Genomic DNA, 27,599 nt, shown 5'->3' on the forward strand with positions numbered 1-27,599 from the left:
CTCCCGGGAGCGCGAATCCAACGGCCCGGGAGCACAGGGCGCCGGGGACACAGCCCAGGATCCGGCCTCCCCCGGGGACAGGCAGAGGCCAGGAGGGCCCAGGACAGCAAGGACGCTCCTGCCCAGAGCTGAGCAGATCAGTGGCCCTGCCCCCGGAGCATCCAGGCCCGTGCAGACAGAGAGCTCTGTAGTTACTGCAGGAGCTGAATCCAGGGCTCCAGAGCTGGCCGATGCCACTGTGGTTGTTACTCCTGGGGCCTCACGGGATAAACAACCCCCACTGAGCCCTGCACCAGGCAGTAGGCAGAGCTGCTCCCCCAAGGGCTAACACCTGAAAATCAGCACAACAGGCCCCTCCCCCAGAAGACCAACTAGACAGACAAGTTCCAGGGGAAGTCAAGGGACTTAAAGTATACAGAATCAGAAGATACTCCCCCGTGTTTTTTTGTTGTTGTTTTGTTTTGTTTTTTGCTTTTTGATTTGTTTGCTTCCCCCACCCTTTTTATTTTTATTTTTCTGTTTTTCTTCTTTTTCTTCCTTTTTTCTTTTTCTCTTTTCTTTCCATCTTTCTCTCCTTTTTCTCCTGTTCCCAACACAACTTGTTTTTGGCCACTCTGCACTGAGCAAAATGACTAGAAGGAAAACCTCACCTCAAAAGAAAGAATCAGAAACAGTCCTTTCTCCCACAGAGTTACACAATCTGGAATACAATTCAATGTCAGAAAGCCAATGCAGAAGCACTATTATACAGCTACTGGTGGCTCTAGAAAAAAAGCATAAAGGACTCAAGAGACTTCATGACTGCAGAATTTAGATCTAACCAGGCAGAAATTAAAAATCAATTGAATGAGATGCAATCCAAACTAGAAGTCCTAACGACAAGGGTTAACGAGGTGGAAGTTGATGGCAAAGAGGGAAACTGAGGAAAAAAGAGACAAACAATTAAAAGACCATGAAGATAGATTAAGGGAAATAAACGACAGCCTGAGGAAGAAAAATCTACGTTTAATTGGGGTTCCCGAGGGCGCTGAAAGGGCCAGAGGGCCAGAATATGTTTTTAAACAAATCATAGCTGAAAACTTTCCTAATCTGGGAAGGGAAAGAGGCATTCAGATCCAGGAGATAGAGAGATTCCCCCCCTAAAATCAATAAAAACTGTTCAACACCTCGACATTTAATAGTGAAGCTTGCTAATTCCAAAGATAAAGAGAAGATCCTTAAAGCAGCAAGAGACAAGAAATCCCTGACTTTTATGGGGAGGAGTATTAGGGTAACAGCAGACCTCTCCACAGAGACCTGGCAGGCCAGAAAGGGCTGGCAGGATATATTCAGGGTCCTAAATGAGAAGAACATGCAACCAAGAATACTTTATCCAGCAAGGCTCTCATTCAAAAGGGAAGGAGAGATAAAGAGCTTCCAAGACAGGCGGGAACCGAAAGAATATGTGACCTCCACACCAGCTCTGCAAGAAATTTTAAGGGGGACTCTTAAAATTCCCCTTTAAGAAGAAGTCCAGTGGAACAATCCACAAAAACAAGGACTGAACAGATATCATGATGACACTAAACTCATAACTTTCAATAGTAACTCTGAACATGGACGGGCTTAATGACCCCATCAAAAGGCGCAGGGTTTCAGACTGGATAAAAGAGCAGGACCCATCTATTTGCTGTCTACAAGAGACTCATTTTAGACAGAAGGACACCTACAGCCTGAAAATAAAAGGTTGGAGAACCATTTACCATTCAAATGGTCCTCAAAAGAAAGCAGGGGTAGCCATTCTTATATCAGATAAACTAAAATTTACCCCGAAGACTGTAGTGAGAGATGAAGAGGGACACTATATCATACTTAAAGGATCTATCCAACAAGAGGACTTAACAATCCTCAATATATATGCCCCGAATGTGGGAGCTGCCAAATATTTAAACCAATTAATAACCAAAGTGAAGAAATACTTAGGTAATAATACACTTATACTTGGTGACTTCAATCTAGCTCTTTCTACCCTCGGTAGGTCTTCTAAGCACAACATCTCCAAAGAAACGAGAGCTTTAAATGATACACTGGACCAGATGGATTTCACAGATATCTACAGAACTTTACATCCAAACTCAACTGAATACACATTCTTCTCAAGTGCACATGGAACTTTCTCCAGAAGAGACCACATACTGGGTCACAAATCGGGTCTGAACCGATACCAAAAGATTGGGATCGTCCCCTGCATATTCTCAGACCATAATGCCTTGAAATTAGAACTAAATCTCAACAAGAAGTTTGGAAGGACCTCAAACACGTGGAGGTTAAGGACCATCCTGCTAAAAGATGAAAGGGTCAACCAAGAAATTAAGGAAGACTTAAAAAGATTCATGGAAACTAATGAGAATGAAGATACAACAGTTCAAAACCTTTGGGATGCAGCAAAAGCAGTCCTAAGGGGGGAATACATCGCAATACAAGCATCCATTCAAAAACTGGAAAGAACTCAAATACAAAAGCTAACCTTACACATAAAGGAGCTAGAGAAAAAACAGCAAATAGATCCTACACCCAGCAGAAGAAGAGAGTTAATTAAGATTCAAGCAGAACTGAACAAAATCGAGACCAGAAGAACTGTGGAACAGATCAACAGAACCAGGAGTTGGTTCTCTGAAAGAATTAATAAGATAGATAAACCATTAGCCAGCCTTATTAAAAAGAAGAGAGAGAAGACTCAAATTAACAAAATCATGAATGAGAAAGGAGAGATCACTACCAACACCAAGGAAATACAAACGATTTTAAAAACATATTATGAACAGCTATATGCCAATAAATTAGGCAATCTAGAAGAAATGGAATCATTCCTGGAAAGCCACAAACTACCAAAACTGGAACAGGAAGAAATAGAAAACCTGAACAGGCCAATAACCAGGGAGGAAATTGAAGCAGTCATCTAAAAGCTCCCAAGACACCAAAGTCCAGGGCCAGATGGCTTCCCAGGGGAATTCTATCAAACGTTTAAAGAAGAAACCATACCTATTCTACTAAAGCTGTTTGGAAAGACAGAAAGAGATGGAGTACTTCCAAATTCGTTCTATGAGGCCAGCATCACCTTAATTCCAAAACCAAAGACCCCACCAAAAAGGAGAATTACAGACCAATATCCCTGATGAACATGGATGCAAAAATTCTCAACAAGATACTAGCCAATAGGATCCAACAGTACATTAAGAAAATTATTCACCATGACCAAGTGGGATTCATCCCCGGGACACAAGGCTGGTTCAACACTTGTAAAACAATCAATGTGGTTCATCATATCAGCAAGAGAAAAACCAAGAACCATATGATCCCCTCATTCGATGCAGAGAAAGCATTTGACAAAATACAGCATCCATTCCTGATCAAAACTCTTCAGAGTGTAGGGATAGAGGGAACATTCCTCAACATCTTAAAAGCCATCTACGAAAAGCCCACAGCAAACATCATTCTCAATGGGGAAACACTGGGAGCCTTTCCCCTAAGATCAAGAACAAGACAGGGATGTCCACTCTCACCACTGCTATTCAACATAGTACTGGATGTCCTAGTCTCAGCAACCAGACAACAAAAAGACATTAAAGGCATTCAAATTGGCAAAGAAGAAGTCAAACTCTCCCTCTTCACAAATGACATGATATTCTACATAGAAAACCCAAAAGCCTCCACCCCAATATTGCTAGATCTCATACAGGAATTTAAGAGTGTGGCAGTATACAAATGCCAGAAATCAGTGGCATTTCTATACACTAACAATGAGACGGAAGAAAGAGAAATTAAGGAGTCAATCCCATTTACAATTACACCCAAAAGCCTAAGATACCTAGGAATAAACCGAACCAAAGAGGTAAAGGAACTATACCCTAAAAACTATAGAACACTTCTGAAAGAAATTGAGGAAGACAAAGAGATGGAAAAATATTCCATGCTCACAGATTGGCAGAATTAATATTGTGAAAATGTCAATGTTACCCAGGGCAATTTACACGTTTAATGCAATCCCTATCAAAATACCATGGACTTTCTTCAGAGAGTTAGAACAAATTGTTTTAAGATTTGTGTGGAATCAGAAAAGACCCCAAATAGCCAGGGGAATTTTAAAAAAGAAAACCATAGCTGGGGCATCACAATGCCAGATTTCAGGTTGTACTACAAAGCTATGGTCATCAAGACAGTGTGGTACTGGCACAAAAACAGACATATAGATCAATGGAACAGAATAGAGACCCAGAAGTGGACCCTGAACTTTATGGTCAACTAATATTCGATAAAGGAGGAAAGACTATCCATTGGAAGAAAGATAGTCTCTTCAATAAATGGTGCTGGGAAAATTGGACATCCACATGCAGAAGAATGAAACTAGACCACTCTCTTTCACCACACACAAAGATAAACTCAAAATGTGTGAAAGATCTAAATGTGAGACAAGATTCCATCAAAATCCTAGAGGAGAACATAGGCCACACCCTTTTTGAACTTGGCCACAGTAACTTCTTGCAAGATACATCCATGAAGCCAAGAGAAACAAAAGCAAAAATGAACTATTGGGACTTCATCAAGATAAGAAGCTTTTGCACAGCAAAGGATACAGTCAACAAAACTCAAAGACAACCTACAGAATGGGAGAAGATATCTGCAAATGAGGTATTAGATAAAGGGCTAGTTTCCAAGATCTATAAAGAACTTATTAGGGATCCCTAGGTGGTGCAGCGGTTTGGCGCCTGCCTTTGGCCCAGGGCGCGATCCTGGAGGCCCGGGAAGGAATCCCACGTCGGGCTCCGGGTGCATGGAGCCTGCTTCTCCCTCTGCCTGTGTCTCTGCCTCTCTCTCTCTCTCTCTGTATGACTATCATAAATAAATAAATAAATAAATAAAAAGAACTTATTAAACTCAACACCAAAGAAACAAACAATCCAATCATGAAATGGGCAAAAGACATGAAAAGAAATCTCACAGAGGAAGACATAGACATGGCCAACAAGCACATGAGAAGATGCTCCGCATCACTGGCCATCAGGGAAATACAAATCAAAACCACAATGAGATACCACCTCACACCACTGAGAATGGGGAAAATTAACAAGGCAGGAAACCACAAATGTTGGGAAAGGATGTGGAGAAAGGGGAACCCTCTTACACTGTTGGTGGGAATGTGAAATGGTGCAGCCACTCTGGAGAACTGTGTGGAGGTTCCTCAAAGAGTTAAAAATAGACCTACCCTACCAGCCAGCAATTGCACTGCTGGGGATTTACCCCAAAGATACAGATGCAATGAAACGCCGGAACACCTGCACCCCAATGTTTCTAGCAGCAGTGTCCACAATAGCCAAACTGTGGAAGGAGCCTCGGTGTCCATCGAATGATGAATGGATAAAGAAGATGTGGTTTATGTATACAATGGAATACGACTCAGCCATTAGAAACGACAGATACCCACCATTTGCTTCAATGTGGACGGAACTGGAGGGTATCATGCTGAGTGAAGTAAGTCAATCGGAGATGGACAAACATATGTTCTCATTCATTTGGGGAATATAAATACTAGTGAAAGGGAATATAAGGGAAGGGAGAAGAAGTGTGTGGGAAATATCGGAAAGAGAGACAGAACATAAAGACTCCCAACTCTTGGAAACGAACTAGGGGTGGTGGAAGGGGGGGGAGGGCCGAGGATGGGGGTGAATGGGTGACGGGCACTGAGGGGGGCACTTGACGGGATGAGCACTGGGTGTTATTCTGTATGTTGGCAAATTGAACACCAATGAAAAATAAATTTATTATAAAAAAATAAATAAAATTTCATTTTATTTCAAGGTAGAAAAAACACTTGAGTAAACAGCTAATCAAAAAACAGTATTCATCCCCTATGAAATAGGTCTCAACCTTGACTGCATACTGGTATCAACTCCAGAGTTTGTGGCAATCTCAACATTCATCGGTACCCTAAAACAATTAAATTCTAGGGGTGGGGCCTCTGCAGTGGTTTTAAAGCAATACAGGCAACTTCAATGTGCAGAAAGGTGAGAACCACTACCATAACATTTTAAGTAGCTTAAAAACTAATGGACAAATCTTACAGAAGGTGCAAAGCACCAGTTTTCAGCAGTTCTCAAAGATGGTTTGGGAACCGAGGTGTCTGTGATATTAAAATTACTTTCATAGTAATATTGGGGCACCTGGGTGGCTTAGTTTGTTAAGCACCCAACTCTTGATTTCAGTTCAGGTCATGACCTCAGGGTTTTAAGACTGAGCCCAGTGTCGGGCTCCAATCTGCGTTTGGACCCTGCTTAAGATTCTTTCTCTCTTCCCTCTGCCCCTCCACCCCTGCTTGCTCCTTCATGCACTTGTATGCTGTCCCTAATAAATAAATAAAATTTAGAAATTTTTTTTCACAGAATAAAACATTGTCTGTTTCACTGTGTTGACCATTGTAATGAAGATGTAAAAACAATGGCATAAAGAGGAAGAATAAAAAGTGGAGGCTACACTGCTCTAGTTTTAGTACAAATTAAGAGTGTCCACAAGCTAGTGTATTCTTTACTTCCATGCACTTGCAGTTAAAAAAGACAATTTTTTTTTTTTTTAATTTTACCTAAGGAATCCTTGATAAAGCAGTAAAATCATTAACCTCAGGGCCAGGACCAGAGTGCAGCAAGTGAAGCACCTCCCATGCAAAATTTAAGGAGGCACTTGCCTTCACAGGTAGCAAATCCTTAAATGTTGCACTCGAGGTGCCTCAACTGCTTCATCCTAATGCTGACCCTGATATTTCTGATTATATCTCAATCTCTGAGCACATCTCTTAAATATTCTATTTGACAAAATGGGAAGTATAAACAAACACTTCTGCTGCATACCAATACAAGACATTGTCTTAAGGAAAAGCACTTGCACAATTATCATGAAACACCATTTTTACTTGAAAGAACAATGGACAAAAACTATACTTATCTCGGGGAATATGTCATTTTCTTGAAACTAAATGAGTTTATTGCTTTAAACTCATTTAAAGAACATAAAGACTCCCTCTCTCTGCCTCAGAGAAGGAGTGCGTTAAGAAAAACAACTGACATTGTGTGTTGCTAATGATAACATTTGGGGGAAAAATGATAAACATTTGAGCTTTTAAAGCAAAAATTAAGAATTTGGAGAAACATCTGACACTGTGAACCTGATAGCTTCCAAATACTTAAAAGAGACTTTTCTGATGGTTTTGGTGGTGATACTAACAAATGTGCCTTTCAGTATTATATAGTTTTATCTGCATTTGGAAGATCTGCTAACTCAATGAACCAGTATTTTCCAAATGGCAACACATGTTCCAAAATTAGGCACAGATAAAAGATCCATTCAAAGTTCAGACCAGTGAATTTTAATATAACAGAGAATGCAAAGTCCACTAAATATGTCTTCAGATTCCTTATCACAACTAATCTTTAACAAACTACCACCTGTCAAGTTTCACTGTAATATCAAAGAAGAATATCCACAATTATCTAAAAAGGTTCCATTTCAGCTACCTACTGAATGAGGCCAGATTTACCCCATACAGTTCAGACAGACACACAGATAAGGAATTCAGGTGCTCTCTGTTATGCTGACACTAAAGAGATTTTCAAAAGTATAAAATTACTCCACTCCTGTAAGTTACTCTGTTTTGAAAAATAAATATTGCACTTATTTTTCATTAAAAAACATCATGTTAGGGCAGCCCAGGTGGCTCAGCGGTTTAGCGCTGCCTTCAACCCAGGGCCTGATCCTGGAGACCCCGGATCAAGTCCTGCGTCGGGCTCCTTGCATGGAGCCTGCTTCTCCCTCTGCCTATGTCTCTATGTCTCTCATGAATAAATAAACAAAATCTTAAAAAAAGAAAAAAATCATGACAACATGCAATGGGTTTGTAATTGTTTTTAAATGAATTGATAATTATTTTTTAAATTTCTCAGTCTTCAATTTTAATACAGTGAACATCTATATATGTTAACACACAATTTTTAAGAGTTTAAAAGTGTAATTTTTAAGAGTATAATAGGGTCCTGAGACCAAAATATTTGAGAACTGCTGTAATAATTTATCAAATATTTAAGGTAGATTTGGATAGCTTCACCAAACTTAAAAATAAAACACTCCACAGACCTAGAAGCAAGTCAATCAGGGGACTTGGTTTCCTAACTGTAAAATAAAGGGTTAAACTAGCTGACTCTCATAAGGTCCCTCAGAACACCAGTAATCCGGTGTCTGGGTGGTTCAGTAGATTAAGCAACCAACTCTTGGTTTTGGCTCAGGTCATGATCTCAGAGTCCTTAGATCCAGTCCTACCCCTGGCTCCATACTCAGTAGGTCTACTTGTCCCTCTGCTTCTCTTCCCTTACACACACACATACATGTGTTCTCTCTCTCTCTCAAATAAATAAAATCTTAAACACACACACACACACACACACACACACACCAATAATCAGATCACAGTCAACTGTAGGCAGGAAACTTAAAATTTACTCGACTAAGCAAAGTGCAAGCACTCTCACTGCATGATCAACAACTGGACACTGAATCATAATCTTTTACAGCATTACAGACCTAAGTAGTTTGGGTCTTATTCAACTAGGAAGCAATTCTCAAAAATTTAAGTGAGAAGGATGTTTTACATTTATCATTAACAGAGCAATGACATCATCACACATCATATACTCTTTGGAAAATTCCACAGTACTAATAAGAGAATGAGAGTAAAAAGACAAGTTAACAACTGAGTTTTTTTTTTTTTTTAAGATTTTATTTATTTATTCACGAGAGAGAGAGAGAGAGAGAGAGAGAGAGGCAGAGCCATAGGCAGAGGGAGAAGCAGGCTCCATGCAGGGAGCCCGACGCGGGACTCGATCCCAGGACTCCAGGATCGCGCCCTGGGCCAGAGGCAGACGCCAAACCACTGAGCCACCCGGGGATCCCCACATCTCAGCTTTATATGGAAATAGTTTTACCACGGAAATTGTTTTGACCTTGCATACCCTTTAAAAGGTATTGACTATCCCAAGGATCACAGACACACCAAACTGCTGAACTAAGTTAACACAATAAGTTACTTCTACTTTTAAGTTAAAGCCTTAAGTAGGTCCAGTAGTACATAGCTTAAAACACACAGAGCAATGGAAAAAATTAGATACAAGGAAAAGTTTATGAGTCAAAAAAAAATTTTTTTGCCACCCTGACAATAAACCACCTTTTTCTTTTATCCTCACTTTCAGATAAGGCATGAATAGATCTGTGAGAGATCTATTTACTCTTGTGAGAGAGCTGTGAGAGAAAATTTAACTCAATTTTGTGGATCACAGAATTTCCTAACATCTTACTGGACGTCCTTCCTTTCGCCTTGGAAATGAACGATGAATCATAACTTGTGGTAGAGTCTGGATATGCAGCAGTGCTAATAAGCACTTGTAGCATATGATCATTCTCCTGAGAAAAAGTTCTTAGAAGACAGAGAAAAGCATGTACCTATGTGACAAGACAAATACATATTATCATGTTATAAGTGAGCAGATCATGTGTAAACTGCTGTTATAGATCTTTCAATATATTTCTACCCATAACTTTATAAATGATGGTTAAGTTCCCAGGTAGGGTCCCTAGGAACACCCTACTTGAATCTATGACAATGTTGAAATCCAATGCGATTGTAATTGTGATATTCAAACAAACCAATTGAGGTTTACCACGGGCTAAAGGTGGCTAACTGAACACATGCAACTACCTTTAGTTCTCTCCTGAAATCTCATTAAAATAACCAGAGGAAGAGTGTGTGTGTATGTGTGTGTGTGTGTGTGTGTGTGTATAAGAAAGGTATACACTCCAAAAAAGAAAACCAAGTGCAGTAGTAGTACAACAAAATTGAGGAAACCTGGAAATAAAATAGAAGTAGTTTCTTAGCAAATTCAAGAAAACAGAATCCTAAAACCAGGAATGGAGAAAGCCAAAACCAACCTGACTTACCACTTGCTTCTAAAAGAGCAGAAAAAGGAAAGCTAAAACATGGAAGACTGAGCAGACAATGCAGAATCCTGTCCTAATTTACAGAGCAGGATAACTGCCCCTCCCTAACACTGAAGACTTTCTTTGAAGAAGGTAAAAACATCTCCAGAGACATAAGGTTACTGGAAGGCCAGGGTATATAGTACTGGAAAGAGGGAACATTAAGTGAGTATGTGAAAACCCCAAGATCTCTTCCTCCCCTTCACTATTTAATCATAGACAGTCAAGTCAGAGCTTCAACTTCAAGGCAAAAGATTAAATTTTCTCTACTAAACATAATCTTTCCAAGTAGAAAGAGCTAAATAACTTTTATCAGAGGTTCTCTAACACAAAAGCAAAGTCAGATCACCTGACAGTGGCAGTCAGTGTAAATAAGTCCCACTCATAAATTTAGAGCTTCCAATTGGTTTTTTGGTCTCCCACCCCTAGACAGGCATCAAAGAATTTTTATCTGAAGTAATGCCCAAATATGAAAGATAAAAAGGAAGTGTCTTCCTAAAGGAAACAAACAAAAAAGCAAACCAAAAAAACCAAAAAAGGAACACGGGAGAAAAAAGGCACTATGTAAAGGAACATTCAAAAGAACTATTATCCTTAGAGAGATAAACCACTGCAACCCTGAAACAAAAACGGGACATTTTACTTTCTTAAAAAAGGGAGGAGGAATACTAAGAGAAAAGAAATGTTAGAAATTAAGAACATAAAAAAAAAAAATTAAGAACATTAGAAGCAAATAAGAAAAATTCGGTAGGTTTGGAAGATAGAGTCTTAGTCCATTCAAGATTCTACAACAAAAAAATATCATAAGCTGGGCAGCCTATAAACAACAAATGTTTATTTCTCACAGTTCTAGAAGCTGGGAAGTCCAAGATCAAGGCACCAGCAAATGTTTGGTGAGGGCCTACTCGCTAGATGGCCATCTTTCTGCAATAACCTCAAACATCAGAAGGGACTAATCCCATTCATATGGGCTCCTCTCTCATGATCTAAGCACCTCCCAAAGGGTCAGTATACAAAAAAAATACTCTCTGTAAGAATACAAAAAAAACAAAAAACAAAACAAAACAAAAAAACCCTAAGAGGAAATAGAGTACTTAAAGAAAGTTTCCTAGAACTGAAGGACCAGACAAGATGAGAGGACCTCAGAGGTGTCAACCAGACAAATCACTGTGAAAGGGGTGTACACGGGGTCATACAGAAGATCTTAAAGGTTACCTATGAAAACTTAGTTATCAAAATGTCATCAAACTTCTTAATAGCAACGTCAGAGCAAAAACATCAATGGGTCACGCCCTCGAAATTCTCAAAGGTATCCAAACATGTTATTATCAATAAGTGGGAGAATAAAGACATATTCAGACAACCAGAACCTCAAAAAATTGTATCTTCCATGCATTCTATTCAGGAGGTGACTAAAGATGTCTAATTTATATTAAAGTAAGAAACCCCGCTGCTAATGATCTCAGGATCACATGATGTACAAAGGCAAGAAGCCCAGATTGGAGCAATAAGTAAGAGGCTGGAGGAGAAATTTCTTCAAAGAGATGAAAACAATAGGATGTCTGAGGTGTCTGAATGTCTTAAGGAGATTTAGACAAGTAGTGAAGAGTCTAAGGTAGAATTAATGACAACCACATAGATTTTTGGATTAAAAAGTTTTGTGTAAGAATTGTACAGGAAAGAAAAAGAAAAACTTTACTCTTTAGCTCAGCTATGGATAATATTTGCATATCCGTAATGTAGTTATAACTGTAGATAGAAGTCCACAGGGCAGCCTGGGTGGCTCAGTGGTTTAGCACCACCTTCAGCCCAGGGCTTGATCCTGGGGACCCGGGATCGAATTCCACATCAGGCTCCCTGCATGGAGCCTGCTTCTCTCTCTGCATCTCTCATGAATAAATAAAATCTTAAAAAAAAAAAAAAAAAGTCCACAGATAATGCCAAATCGTGATTCAAGGAATCCAGAAGTAACAATAAAAGCATGCTATCTAGAATTATGGATATTAAAATAACCAGCTAAGTGAGGGAAGGCGTTGACTTCTGAGGACAACCTTTCTGTTAACCAAAAATTCCCAACAAAAAGGAGGCCACACAATACCTAATTAATGAGAAAACCTGTTAAGATGTATTCAACAATGCAGAAAAGACCTCAAAGTGCATCAAAGCTCCCATTCTCTTCCCATTGCTTATTCTATGTTAATGCTAATTGTTAGAGGTGTTAGGACATCCAATATCCATATGTTCCCTTCCTCAAGAATCCAGGGTCAGAAAGATTAAATGATAGTCGAATATTATTGAAAGTAACCTAAATAGAGTGAACTACACAGCACTGTTGGCATTTTGTGCAAAACAATTACTTCTTTGTGGGGGCTATCCAGTGCAGTATCCTTGGTGTGTACCCACTAGACACCAGCAGCCGCCCGCCTCCTACTGTGACGACCAAAAATGTTGCAAGACATTGGCAAATGTTCCTTAAGAAGCAAAATCAACCCTGGCAGATAATCGCTGATCTAAAGTGACCCACAATTACTAGTACAGCCCACCCCACCCATGCCCCACCACTGAAAACACTGAGAAGATGTAACAAGGAAAACATAAATTTCCAAAATCAGAATCACTTAAAATTTTCTTTACAGATCTTTGCCCAATATACTTACTTAGATTTGCCCAGATCTTTCACCAAGCCATTTCCATCTTTTTCTTCTTGAATAAAGTAATACAAACAGCAAATTCCTAGAACAATGACTCTCAGATTGGGGTTTATAAATTCAGCAGAGAAGGAGTCCATGAAAGTTTTATCAAGAATCTATATATTGTTTAAGATAATTGTTAAATGCCATGTAATCAGTTTGGTGATAATTTTTTAAGAAGATTACAGATTACCAAATGGATACTAACATTATAATCAAGTATTGCTATAATTTCAGTTCCCAATCTTGTGTTCATAATTACATTGGTTTCAGGCAATCACCCAAAATGATAGCATTTAATGTAATCCAGTGGTTCTCAAACCTCTGAAGTATAATATCCAGATACTCTAATATGAAGAAACATGGCCTTAAAATCTTCTTTTTTTTTTTTTTTTTTTAAGATTTTATTTATCTGGGGATCCCTGGGTGGCTCAGCTGTTTAGCGCCGCCGTCAGTCCAGGGCCTGATCCTGGAGACCAAGGATTGAGTCCCATGTCGGGTTCCCTGCATGGAGCCTGCTTCTCCCTCTGCCTGTGTTCTCTGCCTCTCTCTTTCTCTGTGCCTCTCATTCATAAATAAATAAATAAATAAATATCTAAAATATATATATATATATATATTATTTGTCTGAGAGAAAAAGCGCCTGCACGAGAGTGGGCACGTGCAGCAGAAGAGGCAGAGGGAGAGTGAGAAGCAGACTCCTCGCTAAGCAGGGAGCCCAATGCTGGGCTTCATCCCAGGACCCTGGGATCATAACCTGAGCCAAAGGAGACGCTAACCAATTGAGACACCCAGGCATCTTTCATTCACTCTTTAAGCAAATATATCTTAGGATCTACAAACATTCTAAATGAGAGAAGACAACACAAAAAGGAAAAGGAACAAGAAACTTAAGAATCCTAGGTTTTAAAAGAGGAAGAGAAATCAATAAAAGTTTTCCAAAAGTACTGGGCAAGAGTGGGACAAACTGGATAGGTGATGGGGCCTTAAAACAAGGGGTGAGAAAGACAGAGGAGGAATGAGTAAAACCATCAAAGACAGAAGGATATGAAATGACAGGATAGGCCCATTTCATTCTAGACTAAAGCTCAAAAAGAATGGAAGTAATGACAGCCAACCTTGGATTACCTCTGAGTTCTAGATACCTGACAGTGTCATCAATCTAGGATAAACAGTGTGGAAGAAAATAATCTGATAGGTAGAAAAATGAGTAATGTATATTTTATCATCATTTATGTTTAAGTTGTAGGTTTGTACTTCAGAAAGCACCTAATTTTAGACAACCAAATGAAATATGAAGATCAAAGGCTTTTTATAGGAGGCAATGAGATGGTTTGAATTAGGCAATTTCCTAGAGAAGCAAAGCTCAGAAGTGTTAGATAAATGACATGTTACATACCAGGCACAGTAACAGTAATAGCACCATATATTCAAAATAATTTAAGGGGGGAAAAAAGCCCCCCTACCCCCCAAAAAAGGCTAAGGGCCTCAATGTTGAAAATAGGAAATGTGGAGGGAATGTGTGCCATCTGCCTAACAGGAAATAAAAGAAGTGATGAAATTAGAATTTGGTCCAGAAGACTTTGAAGAGTCACTAAAAGAACAGATAGAAATGTACATGAAAAACACTGTCATCACTATGCAGACTGCTTTCTCAGTACCAAAATAAATAATCCCCAAGGTCTAGTCAAATGCCATCGCACTGTTACTGAAGAGGAAAGACCACTGCAACAGTTACTGGGTATAATATTTGTTTTAAATTTAGCCCTCAGAAACCTGCTGGAGTCTAAGCTAAATTAATGCTATGAATCTGATTTCAAGAAAACAAATTATTAATACTATAGGCTCAAGAGCTCCCAAAAGACTTTAGTCCTAAATCTATATGTAAAGGGAGATCACTTCTACATCAACTTTTTCATTTCAAATATACCTCACATCTGTGCCACTTCAGACCAAGCAAGAGCTAATTATTGAAAAGTTAATAGGATGGTTTGAGGTTGGCAACAAAATGACATGCTCCCCCTCCTCAATCCCCACTGAGACAGGAATAAAACCATATTGCCTATTTAAGGTTTTGCTCACGAGGAAGCAAAATTATTCACTCTCCCTCAAATATCCAACTCTCATGAACTCTGGTGAGAGTAACAGTTCATCTGAGTCTAGAATAATTCCCTCACATTCACTTACAGAAACTCAACCACTCCTCCAAGGCCCAAGGCCTAAGCCATATGAACTTCATAAAGCCTTTTCCATTTAGGTTCAGAACAACAACCCTCTAATATAGATCACTTAAAAATCAGTGCAAGATGATGGGCATAATCCACCAACAGTTTAAGATCTCTGGGCATAAAAATTACACTGTAACTTACACTTCTTTCTCTCTCCCTTGGATAGATGGATATGGGCAATCCCCCAATTTCCAGTCTAATATTCTTTCCACAATTTCACTTTTGCTTTCTTTAAATGGACACGTTTCATAACAAAGGGTCAGTGCACGTGTTATCATTTTGCTTATACCCAGCTGGCTCCCTTACCACCTGCAGCTACTCCGAGTCTCTACTCCTCCTTCTAAGGGCACTATTCTAAACACTCCATCTCATCAACAACAAAGACTTAACCTTCAGTTTAGTAAAAACAGAGAAGCCATCGGGGTGTGTATCCCTCTACCATTCCTCTCCACTCGTTTAGAAATCTACCTGTTTCTTCACCAATCCTAACCTCAGTTCCTCCTGTCTCAGTAATTCCTCATTCTGGTCCCCTAAGTTAATTTCTCTACCATGTTCTTTATCCCATCCTCCCTTCAAATTCAATCTCTCACTCTACCTTTTTTTTTTTTTCAAAAAGATTTTATTTATTTATTTGAGAGCATGAGCAAGAGAGCACAGTGGGGAGGGAGGAACATGGGGAGGGCAGAGGGAAAGGAAGAGGTAGGTTCCTGAAGTGGGGCTTGATCACAGGAACTGAGCGGGAGGCAGCTGCTTAAACAACTGAGCCCCCCAGGCATTTAGGAAATATGGGGGTAGACCCACTCTACCATTTGTCTCTTTCCTGTCTCTCCCTAAGACCCATTCTCCTCAGACAACAAATATGCTCACTTCTCTAATCATTTATGCCTTTGATTACTATGTTCCAGGCAATGTTCTCTGTGTTAGGCTTACAGACAAGATGTCTGCACTCACAGAGCTTATGTTCCAGTGGGTAGGGCTGACAGTAAACAAGAAATAACTGAAAGGACAGCTTCTGATAATATATAAGTATTATAATAAAAAAATAAATAAAACAGAGTGATTCAGGTGAGGTAGAGTCAGACAGAAGAGAACAGGGCTAAATCTACTAAATCTACTTAGATTGTTTGGAGACATCCTCCCTGGGGAGCTAGCATTTAACTGGCCAGGAAGGAGCCAGCTATGTGAAGGTAAAGACCTGGAGGCAAAGCAGTTTAAGATACAGAAAAAGAAATATGCAGAGGCCCAAGGGGAAAATGCCCTGGTGAGCTTAATGGCATAGAAAGGACATTGTGACTAACATAATGAGCCTAGATGGGCAGTGGTACAGAAATGAAGTCAGTGGTAGACAGGCATCAGACCACACAGGCCACGGGGATGGAAGATGGATTTTATTCTATACTGAACAGGAAGCCACTACAGGCTCTTAGACAGGAAATAATGTGATCTGATTATTTACAAATCTCAAACATATAATAGTCCACCATCTTTAGGTCAAGACAATTCATGTTTGCACAGTCTGAAATTATCGCCATGTACTCTCTCCTCTGTTAAGGCTAGAAAAACTGAAGCAACTGCTTCAACATCTGTATTTCATGCACTATCAAATACTGGCTTTAAATGAAAGTTAAAATTATTAAGAGGGTAAGGAATGAATAAGTGTGGTTAACAAACTTGATAAACCACACTTACCTGTTGCTTACGTTTGAGTCTACAAATCACAAGATTTTATTTTACTTTTTCCCAGGTTTTTAATTTCTAACCCAAGAATTCAAACTCACCTCGACAAGCTTCTTCAAAATCTTGGGTTATGTCCACCCAGCTTGTATTGCTTTTTTCCATCTTTTCTGGTATACTGAGCTCCCATCCTGAATCATCATCTTCTACAGAAGCTTTCATGACCATAATGCCTATAAAATTAACACTGATGTAAAAGAGGTTGTGGCTTTCAGGGCAAGACTATTTGCAAGCCATGTGTGTTCACTCAAGTCCTGGATGGAAGTCTTACTAAACTGCCAGACTTCATCGGAGTTTGATAGTGGCAACTGGGAAATTAAAAAAAAAAACCTTAATGCAATTAAACCTTACGTTAAAAGCACTACTGCTTATTTACTAATAGCCCAGCACCTACAAGGGGTTTTAAGAGTTTGCCTTCCCACCATCCAAGGAAAAAAAAAATCAGAAGCCACCCCACCACCACTGGCCCAAGCAGGATGAACTCCAGAGCGTTCAACTTTGCACACCGGACACAAATGAGTAAGGCGCTCTTCAGAGCCACCTCTCGCAGCCCGGGGGCCCACGGGGCAACTACTCAGTCAGGGTGGCCCCTCACGTGTCCGGAGCTCTCCGGGCCCGGCCGGACCCCGCACAGCCTCGCACGGCGGGCACCGAGGGCGGGAGCGCCCCGCAGGGCACCTACTCGCCCGGCCCAGAGCGGCTGCGCACCTGAGGCGAGGACCCGCCCCGCGACCACCTTCCCCGGGTCAGCCCGGCCGGGCCCGGCCCCGGCCCCAGCCCCGGCCCCACAGGGCGCGGAAGCAAGGACAGAGCTGTCGTCGCGCGGGAGGGCGGGCACGCCCGGTGCCGGGTCGTCGCCCGGGCAACACCGGGCAAGGCCGGGCCCTCGGCGGGCGGCGGACACCGGAGAGCCTGCAGCTCCTACCTGAAGCGCGGCGGGAGGCCGGGGCCGCAGGGTGACCTGGCGTCCCCAGGGTCCGCCACACGCGCGGGGGGCTGCGGCTCTAGGACGCAGGAGGAAGGGAGAGTCAATGGCTCTGCACCGGCAGTCCCTACCTACTTCTCCCGTGGCCACCCGCGCCGCCACGCACCGTCCAGACCGCGGAAATAACGACGCCGCCTCAGCCTCAGCCGCCGCCGCCGCCGCCCCCTCCCCTCTCAGCCCAGCCCGGCCGCCCCGTGCGCGCATGCGTACGCCCGGTGCGCGCGACCCGCCCCCTCTCCCTCACTCCTGGGGACTTCGCGCGCCCCGGCCACACCCCCTCCCTCACCATTGCCACCGATGGCAGCCGTCTTCTCTTCTCGCGGGATTAGAGCCAATCGCGAGACCGGAAGCTACCTTCCTTCCCCTGCCTCAGGCCGACTCCCGGGTAGTGGGCGGGTCCCGGTGAGGGGTGGAGCTTGGGGGGGGTCTGAGCCCCGCCCCCCCCGCGCGGCTCCCTGGGAAATTATTAGAAAGGTGACGGTAAGGCGGAAAAAACCCGGGAAAGTCCTTGTAGCCCTGGGCAGTTGTGTCCGTGCAAGAAAAGCCTGAGTGTGAGCTTCACCGAGCTAGTGCGGCCTGACACAGGATTCAGGTGTCCTAGAGAGCCTGGAGGCTTCTTGAGGAAAATGGAAACAAAATATCTGCAGTCAACCAAGCCATTTTCTCTCAGACTTGTAAACGTTTTAAGTTTTTCTTAGAATGTATTAATGATCCGTTTTAGAGTGGTATTATGTAAGTAGAATGGCAGGAACAAGAAAGCACCTTTACTACTACATTTCCATTGAAATGGCCAAAATTTAAAAGACGACACCAAATGTTGACAAGGACTTAGAGCAACTGGACCTCTCCTCTGTTGCTGATAAGAATGTAAAATAGTGCAGTCACTTTGATTGAGTTTGTATTTTACCAGAAAATCAGTCATACACTATCACTTGGTATTTTCTTAGAAATATGAAAATGTTTCCTTTTTTTTTTTTTTAAGATTTTATTTATTCATCGGAGACGTACACAGAGAGAGAAGCAGAGGCGCGGGCAGAGGGAGAAGCAGGCTCCATGCAGGGAGCCTGACATGGGACTTGATCCCGGGTCTCCAGGATCACCCCGGGGCTGAAGGCGGCGCTAACCGCTGCACCACCGGGGCTGTCCTATGAAAACGTTTCTGAAGTAGGAATGAGTTAGGGGCAGATGAAGCTAGGCAGGGAAAAATAAGGGAAAGGCCCAAAGTCAGGCTCCTACCCATCCCAAGGAAATAGATTAAGACAGTAAAAATAGAAAAAAAAAAAATCAGGCTCCCTAGATCTAAAATGTAGGGAGTCTCTCCCTTTGATGGTTACCAGGCAATCACAGAAACTCACCAGACCCCAAAACAGCCATATGACATTCACTCAAGAAAGCATAAAGAAACCCAAAGCCATAGGCTCCCTGGTTAGGGTCTCAATAAAAAACCAGCCAAAAAACCCTTCAGTGGCAACCTTGTTGGATCTCTTCTCACTTCTGAGAGCTTTGTCTGTATCTTTGCTTAATAAACTTCTTTCACTTTACTCACACTCCGTTGTCAGCAAGATTCATTCTTTGACCCCATGAGACAAGAACCTAGCTCTCCCATATCATTTCCACTTGTACATTACTTTTCATAGCTTCTTTTTTAGTAATCCCAAACAGGAAACAACCTAAATATTCATCAGCTGGTGAATGGATAAACAATCTGTGGCTTATCTGTACAATGTAATAATAATTACCAAAAAACGGGTGTGAACTACTTGACATGCAAAAACATGAATCTCAAAAAACATTATGTTGAGCAAATGAAATCAAGAGTATAAGCAAATGACTATGTTTCCATTTATATGAAACTCTAAAAAAGAAAAATGTGGGGCACCTGGATGGCTCAGTGGTTGAGCATCTGCCTTTGGCTCAGGTCATGATCCCGGGGTCCTGGGATCAAATCCCACATCAGGCTCCCTGCAGGGAGCCTGCTTCTCCCTCTGCTGCCTGTGTCTCTGCCTCTCTCTGTGTCTCTCATGAGTAAAAGAAATAAAATCTTTTAAAAAAATGTCCTGGATCTTGATTATGGTAGTAATTAGATGAGTGCATACATTTGTAAAAATTCATTCACTTATGATGTGTCCATTTTACTGCCTGCAATTTAAACCTAAATATAGTTGCTTATTTATTTGAGAGACAGTGAACACACAAGAGAAAGAGCATGAGAAGGGGGGCAGAGGGAGAAGGACAAGTGGATTCCCCTTTGAGCAAGGAGCCTGGGGAGTGGGACTTGATCCCAGGACCTCAGGATCATGACCCGAGCTGAAGGCAGATACTTAACCTACTGAGTCACCCAGGCACCCCTAGAATTGCTTTTTAAAAAGCGAAAAATACATCTGTATGTCTCTTACAGAATAATAGGTTTTATAAAAGCAGGAGCTTTGCCAATTTTGATCACAGCTACCTCACTCAGGGTGGTGGTTGGCATATAGTAGGTGCTCACTAAGTGCACTGAGGATGAAAATGTAGGGAAGAATTACAATAAAGCAATTCTATATTGTTTCTCCAAAATCATTTGATGAACTTTTGCAGAAGCCATTAGAAATCTAGAAAAGGATGAACTGACTGCATCTGAGTTATTCAGTATTGTATGTAGATTGTAACAAAAACTGATACAGCAAGAAAACAAAACAACAAAACCCCCAAATTTTTGGAAATAAGATTACTTCAGAACTCAAAAAACAAAAACACCAGAACAAGGCTGCCAAGTGAAACAGAGTTTTCTTAATTTCTTTACTAAAATTGTAATTTTTCTGAAATTCAAGTTTATTTTTACAAGTTCTAATTACCTCTCCACTTTGAAACCATATTCCTTGAGAAAGAGAGGTTAAATCTATGACATCTCCTATGCTTCATAGTGTTAAAAAATGATTGGTGTTTTAGATATTAGGCTACATGATGAATAAATGAATGCAAAGGACCTGACTGAAAAATAGTTGTTCTACATAAACATGCCTACAGATAGGGAGGAGGTGGGCATTTTGACCAGCTGGAAAAGAATCTTATGAGTCTAAATCTTGACTCATAAAATCCTAAGTATTCTATGCCTAAACACTAATGTTAAGAGGAAATTTAGCTTGATGTCATCATTTTGCACTGATACCAGGAATCAGTGGAGCATCGGTTTGATAAAAGCAGAGCTGCTGAAGTGAACTTTAAGTCTGAGTATATTCAGTTTTACCACAATGTAAGAGAAATTGAAAGCCTGTGGACAGTTCAGAAAAATGCTTTCAAAAAAGGAAATAGAGTAAAAATATACTACTGTGCCACAAGACAAAAAGAAGCATGGAGCTGTTTAATTAAGCATAGATAATATCAGTTTATAATATATATATTATACTATAATATATATAATATCAGTTCTATATTTTATTACCCTTTTTAAAAGTCTTACATTTATGCAAATTAAGAATACACAGTAGAATAGCCAAGATACCAAAGCAACTCAAGTATCCATCTACAGATGAATGGATAAAGATGTGACACACACGCACACATACATATACACAAAGGAATATGCTTTCAAAAAAGGAAAATGCTTTCAGAAAAGTGCTTTCAAAAAAGGAAATAGAGTAAAAATATACTACTGTGCCACAAGACAAAAAGAAGCATGGAGCTGTTTAATTAAGCATAGATAATATCAGTTTATAATATATATATTATACTATAATATATATAATATCAGTTCTATATTTTATTACCCTTTTTAAAAGTCTTACATTTATGCAAATTAAGAATACACAGTAGAATAGCCAAGATACCAAAGCAACTCAAGTATCCATCTACAGATGAATGGATAAAGATGTGACACACACGCACACATACATATACACAAAGGAATATTACTCAGCCATAAAAAATGAGAGCTTGACATTTGTGACAACATGGATGGACCCAGAGGATGTTATAGTAAGGGAAATAAGTCAGACAGAGAAAGACAAATACCATATGATTTCACTTACATGTGTAATCTAAAAACAAAACAAACCAATAAACCAACAAAAAGCAGAAACAGACCCATAAATACAAAGAACAAACTGAAAATTACCAGAGGGGAGAGAGCTGGGGGATGGGCAAAATGAGTAAAGGGAAGTGGGAGACACAGGCTTATAGTTATGGAGTGAATAAGTCATGGGAATAAAAGGTATAGCACAAGGAATACAATCAATAGTATTGGAATAGCATTATATGGTGACAGGTAATAGCTACACTTATGGTGAGCATAGCATAATATATAGGCTTGTCAAATCATTGCACTGTACACCTGAAATTAACATAACATTAGGTCTCAGCTATAGTTCAATTAAAAAAAGGAAAAAACAAGAATACATAGTAATCTAATAAGAAGTTCTTTTTTAAAAAGTTAAAATGTGCCAGCAGTGGCACAGCGGTTTGGCGCCGCCTGCAGCCTGGGGTGTGATCCTAGAGACCCGGGATCGAGTCCCACATCGGGCTCCCTGCATGGAGCCTGCCTCTCCCTCTGCCTCTCTCTCTCTCTGTGTGTGTCTATGAGTAAATAAATAAAATCTTTTTTAAAAAAGTTAAACATTAGTATTAGGAGATAATGTATAATTATCCTCTGTATAATGTTTATAATGTATAAATATTATAAATATATTTTTCTCACATAGTTTTTGTATTAATCACTACTAATTGCCACTTTTAACTAGTTCTATAGTTTTGTTTAAATAATAGCACTTAAGTAACAGAAAATTAGGGGTACCTGGGTGGCTCAGTCAGGTAAGCATCTGCCTAGAGCTCAGGTCATGATCCCAGGGTCCTGGGATGGAGTCCCATATTGGGATCCCTATCCCTGTCCCTCTCACTTCGTGTGTGCACATGTGCTCTCTCTCTGTCAAATAAATAAAAATAAAATCTTTTTTAAGAAAGACTTTTTAAAAGTAACAGAAAATTAATACAGAACAGTTTCAAATAAACATCCACTTCTCATAATTTCATGTTAAAGTGGTAACACATGTCTGTATATCGCTTTTTTCCTAATATGGCTGTGTCCTGGATTGATAGTCTAAAAAGATAGTCCTCCTACTTCACTAAGTGAATATACCATAATTTATTCAACCAGTTCTCTATTGATGGACATTTAGGTTGTTTCCAAGGTTTTGCCATTATAAATAGTGCTACCATGAATAGCTCAGTGCCTATGCCTTTTCACAATTTTGCCTGTGTATCTTAGGGCTAAATTCCTATAAATAGAATTTAGGGTCTAAGTATGCATACATATGTAATTTTCACATTGCCAGATACCCCTCTACTCAGTGTGTTCCTTTTTTTGTTTATTTATTCCTTTTTTTATTGTCCACCAGCAGCATGTAAGAGTGCTCACGTTCCCATAGCCTCATCAATATAGTATGTGGTCAAAGTTTTAGAATTTTGCCAGACTGCTAAGTGATAAAAATGGCATCTCAGTGTAATTTTAATTTGCATTCTCTTATCACGAGTGAGGTAGAATATCTTTTTATCTTTTTAAGTGAATTCTACATCTTTTTCTGTGATCTGTCTGCTCTTACCTCTAACATATTTTTCTGTAGGATTACTGGTTATTTTCTTTTCTGCTTTTAAGAAGCTATGTTAACTCTTTATGATTTAAGTTGTAATTTTTTAAGCCAGGGCATCATTTGTCTTTTGCTACTTTGTTTTTGGTTGTTTAAACTTGCTACATGAAAATATTTTTTGGTGAAATTTATGAACAAAGATGTCATTTAGTACCATGGGTTATTATTGAGATCTCATAAGAAGACAGTGTCAAGAGGGAAGTAAGCTCAACATTGAGTCCTGAGGAAGCCAAACATTTCAAGATCAAGTGGAAGAAGAGCACCTAGTGAAATGCTCTGAAAATAAAGATCAAAGCTAGAGAAAAGCCAAGAGAGTGGTTCACTGAATCTGAGCGAGATGTCAACTCTCAATTATCCTTTTAATAACACACATATAATGTAATTTATAATATCATTTTCTTTGTAAAGAAAATCTTCCACAATTCCTTTTTATTATTGATTTTCAAACAGTTCCTTCACACTTTATCAGGTGATTTTTTTTTTACTTAAAAAATATTGACCAAAAAAATTAACTAAAAATGTAAATTTCTTACATTCGCTTAATGAGTTGTCTAATCCATAGATACTGAAACTCTTAAGAGTTTCAGTTCCTATCAAAAGGGAAATGAGCACAGCAAACACCAATTAATTGCAGTGAAAATATGAAATTAATGAATTGGAAAAGAAATTCAAAGAATCAAGAAATACTGAAAAAAAGAACCCTTATGAATTAGATAAACTTAGGTCCTATTTGAAATACATTGTAAAGAATTTGAAATTACTGAGCAAACTTGAACACTGACTGGATACTTGATATCCAGAAATTAGTATTTTTTATTATAGTGACATTGTAGTAATCTTTAAAAAAATTTTTTTTAAAGATATCCATACTGAACTATAAAATATAGTAAAAGATAAGCGAAAAGGTATAATGCTTACTATTTGTTTGAAAATCATCCAATGGGTTAGGGATAAATGGATAGAGAGAATAATACACATTGATAATTGCAGAAGATGGCAATAGATATGAGTTCATTGTATTATTCTATTTTTGTATAGTTAATGTTTTCACAATAAAGTTTTCCTTTAATAAAGAAATTAAGAGCCAACTGTTTGTCCCTAATGGCTTTCTTTAGCTCATCAAAGAAGAAAATGATCTTTACTCTGCTGTATTAACATAGTCCCAGTGTGTAGGAGTGCTAACAATACTGACTCCATCTTTGGCCCTCTCTCTTGTTCATGTTCCCTTCTCTTGGGGCTACATCCCAGGCCCCTGGGAGATAAACATACATACCTTAGTAATGCCTCCTAAAGCGAGGAATGGGGAGAGGCTTGCTTTGGCTTCCCAGGACTCTGTTAGAGATAACCGAGTCTTTCCCCTTCCTGATGCAGCCAGATGGTGCCGCAAGATCTGATTGAAGGTTAGCTGTCAGGTAGGTACTTCTGAACACTTTGATCTCACTCCAATGCCCTTCTGTGTGTCTTCTCCCTCTATAAAATCTGTAGACTCAGGTCTGGACTTTTTGGAGAACAATTCTGCAGCTGCCATGGATCATCCTCCGCCCCATACCCCCTCTTAGTAAGTTACCCTGGGTAGAATTTGTGTATACTGAATGGAGTCGCCTGCTTCATTTTCCAGTCTCAAAGCAACTCTCAGTTTGGGGGATACTTTACTGCTCCTCCCCCACCTTGTAACACTCTGCCATTTAAATTACATGAAACACTGCAACAAGTCGGTTACTACAAAATAAAACATGTTTATGTGGAAACCACAAAGTAAAATTGGGACATTTAAAATTATCTTCCCCTCAGTGTTACATGAAACAGTTACTGTTCAGTGACCTAAATTTTTTTTTTTAATTTTTTTTTTAATTTTTTTAAATGTTTGTTAAAATATTCGTAAAATAATCAGTAGGTTTATTTCTTATTATAAAACTAATAGAAAATCACCCATAATCCCAGGCCAAGAGATGGCCTTTTTCGTACTGTTTCTTCATTTTGCCCATGCATATATGTCTTATTTTGTGTATTGAAAGTGAGTTCTCATTGTACCTATTTTTTTAACTTCAAGATGGATTATGAATGTCTTTCACTTTAATGAAAATTATTATAGAACACTCAGACATACGAATATTTTTCCACTCACGAGTCTTTTAAATCTCAATTCATATCTGTGGTTACTTCTCCTTTGTGATTTCTGACCTTGTTGATTTTTTTTTCCCTCATCATGCTTTTAAGAAGTTTAACTCATACAATTTTTTCCATGTGCTTTTTTTTCCCCCAAGACCACTTTTTTTTTAAAGTTGACCTTTTTGTATGTTTTCTAATTAATTTCTTATTTCATTCTTATTAATGCCTTCTCAGCCTCTTTTGGTAGTCCTTTCCTAATTTTGTATTTGACTAGTTTCCATTGTTTGTATTTAATAATGAGGACATTTGAGATGATACAATTTCCTCCTCTGGGTTTTATCACATATTCCTATTTCTGTAGATTTCTCAATTCCATCTCTTTTAAATTCCCCCTTGATCCAACTTCATTCCAGAGTGTTTAAATTTTCGAGGTGTCACCAATGTATTATGTATTTAACTTTACTGGCTAATAATCAGATAGTATCCCAAAGGACTGAAATTTCAGGATGATGTACTAAGGCATAAATCTATCTTATTCTCATATATTTTTCCAGGCATTAAGTGGACCCTTTGAAGTAAAAATACACATCTTTCGTCTCTAGGGAATTACCTTAAATTGTGTTTTATTATATCCTGCCCTTTTCCCTCTGTCCTCAACTTCTAGAAATATTCTTCAGATGTCAGATTTCTTGCACTCATTAATTTTTTAAAGAGAATTCTATATTCATAAAGGGATGGGAAAATTTAAAATTTGTTTTTGCTTTATTTACAGTTTTCAGCTTTATCTCTCAAATTTTCTGTTAAGTTTTCATTTTTGCTATCACATTTTTTAAAAAAATTAGAGAGGGGGGTGGGGAGAAGGGGTAAAGGGAGAGAGAGAATCCTCAAGCAGACTCCCTGCTGAGCATAGACCCTGATGCAAGGCTTGATCCCACCACCCTGAGGTTATGACCTGAGCTGAAACCAAGAGTCAGACACTTAATGGACTGAGCCACCCAAGTGGCTATCATTCTTTGCTATCATTTTAATTTTCAAGGTCTCTTTTGTTTTTTATCATAACAGAACACTGTTTTCTATATATGTATTATTTTCTCATATCTCTGATAACATTAATGGTAATTGTCTTCTACCTGCATATATTATTTTTTCTAAGTTTTTTTTCCTAATTATTTCAGTCTCTGTCATTCATATCAGAGGTTTCTTCAATATGGTGATTCTTGGCTAGAGGTTCATTATTGAAGCACGGGATTTCAAAGAACAGATCAAAGGCTCTATGTTCCCAGGAGGGGTTGAAAAAGTTTGTCTTCACTAATAGGAGAACTGGCTGGCCCATTCTGTTGGTGGATTTCTGACATGATTATTTTGGGGTGTGTGTCTTGGGCTGGTTTGATTTCTTCACAAAGGTGCTCCGGATCCAGGGCCTTCATGCACATCTCCAGGAGTATCATTCACATAAACTGTGTATGAAAGGTTTCCCCAGAGCTGTGCAACCTAGCAACTCTTCTTCAAAGAACTGCTAACTGAACAGCCATTTGAGTGGAGGAAGGAGATAAAGGAGGGAGAATCTCAACATCTATTATAACATTTTCATTTAATCTTTGTTTTTCATAAATTATCCACCACCACCCCCCTCCCAATCCCATCTGTTCCAGGATCCCTTCTCTACTCTGTGAGAAGTTTGCCGAAAGTTCTCTCCTTTACCCTTTCTAATCTATTTGCCGAAAGTTCTCTCCTTTACCCTTTCTAATCCTCTACAGGAATGGAGGAGAGGTCGTCAGAAACATACAGAATTGAGATGTCAGGTCCTGGTGCTTCTGAAACACAGTTCCCTGTCTTTAGCTTCACCCTAGTTTCTATCTCTGAAGACATCTAGACTTTCTAGGTATTTCTGTGGTACAAAATGGGTGGATTTTTGGCTTTCCCTGCCACTAGTTCATGATCCAACTTTCTTAGGTCTGCCAAGTCAGTGCCCCCATTCATGTGCTTTCTGTCTCCAAGGATATGGCTTTTCCTCCATTCATTCCTTTTGTTCTTGTGAGTGTGTGCCTATTCATGTTCATTTTATGGAAGTTAATACTTCCTGTTAAAATGAAAGATTGGAGGGCAGCCCTGGTGGCTCAGCGGTTTAACGCTGCCTTCAGCCCAGGGCCTGATCCTGGAGACCCAGGATTGAGTCCCGCATTGG

At 39.6% G+C, this 27,599-nt stretch overlaps 1 protein-coding gene across 4 annotated transcripts in view; it reads right to left on the minus strand.

Moving 5' to 3' along the window:
- Positions 1 to 18,073, minus strand: part of NAA35 (N-alpha-acetyltransferase 35, NatC auxiliary subunit) — a 106,406-nt gene extending 88,333 nt beyond the window's left edge. Inside the window, exons 1-3 of one of the 4 annotated variants that reach the window (XM_041746562.1) lie at positions 17,794 to 17,810; positions 17,628 to 17,706; positions 16,747 to 16,875 (exon numbers count right to left, since the gene is read on the minus strand). In XM_041746562.1, the coding sequence (XP_041602496.1) occupies positions 16,747 to 16,870 (124 nt within the window). In that variant the 5' untranslated portion in view covers positions 16,871 to 16,875; positions 17,628 to 17,706; positions 17,794 to 17,810. Of the gene's footprint in view, positions 1 to 16,746; positions 16,876 to 17,627; positions 17,707 to 17,758; positions 17,909 to 17,973 lie in introns of those variants that run through there. The other 3 variants (XM_041746563.1, XM_041746561.1, XM_041746560.1) reach the window with 3 other exon arrangements.
- Between the last annotated feature and the right edge of the window lie 9,526 nt (positions 18,074 to 27,599).

This window comes from Vulpes lagopus, chromosome 2 (assembly GCF_018345385.1).
Source record: "Vulpes lagopus strain Blue_001 chromosome 2, ASM1834538v1, whole genome shotgun sequence".
NCBI classification, from domain to species: Eukaryota; Metazoa; Chordata; class Mammalia; order Carnivora; family Canidae; genus Vulpes; species Vulpes lagopus.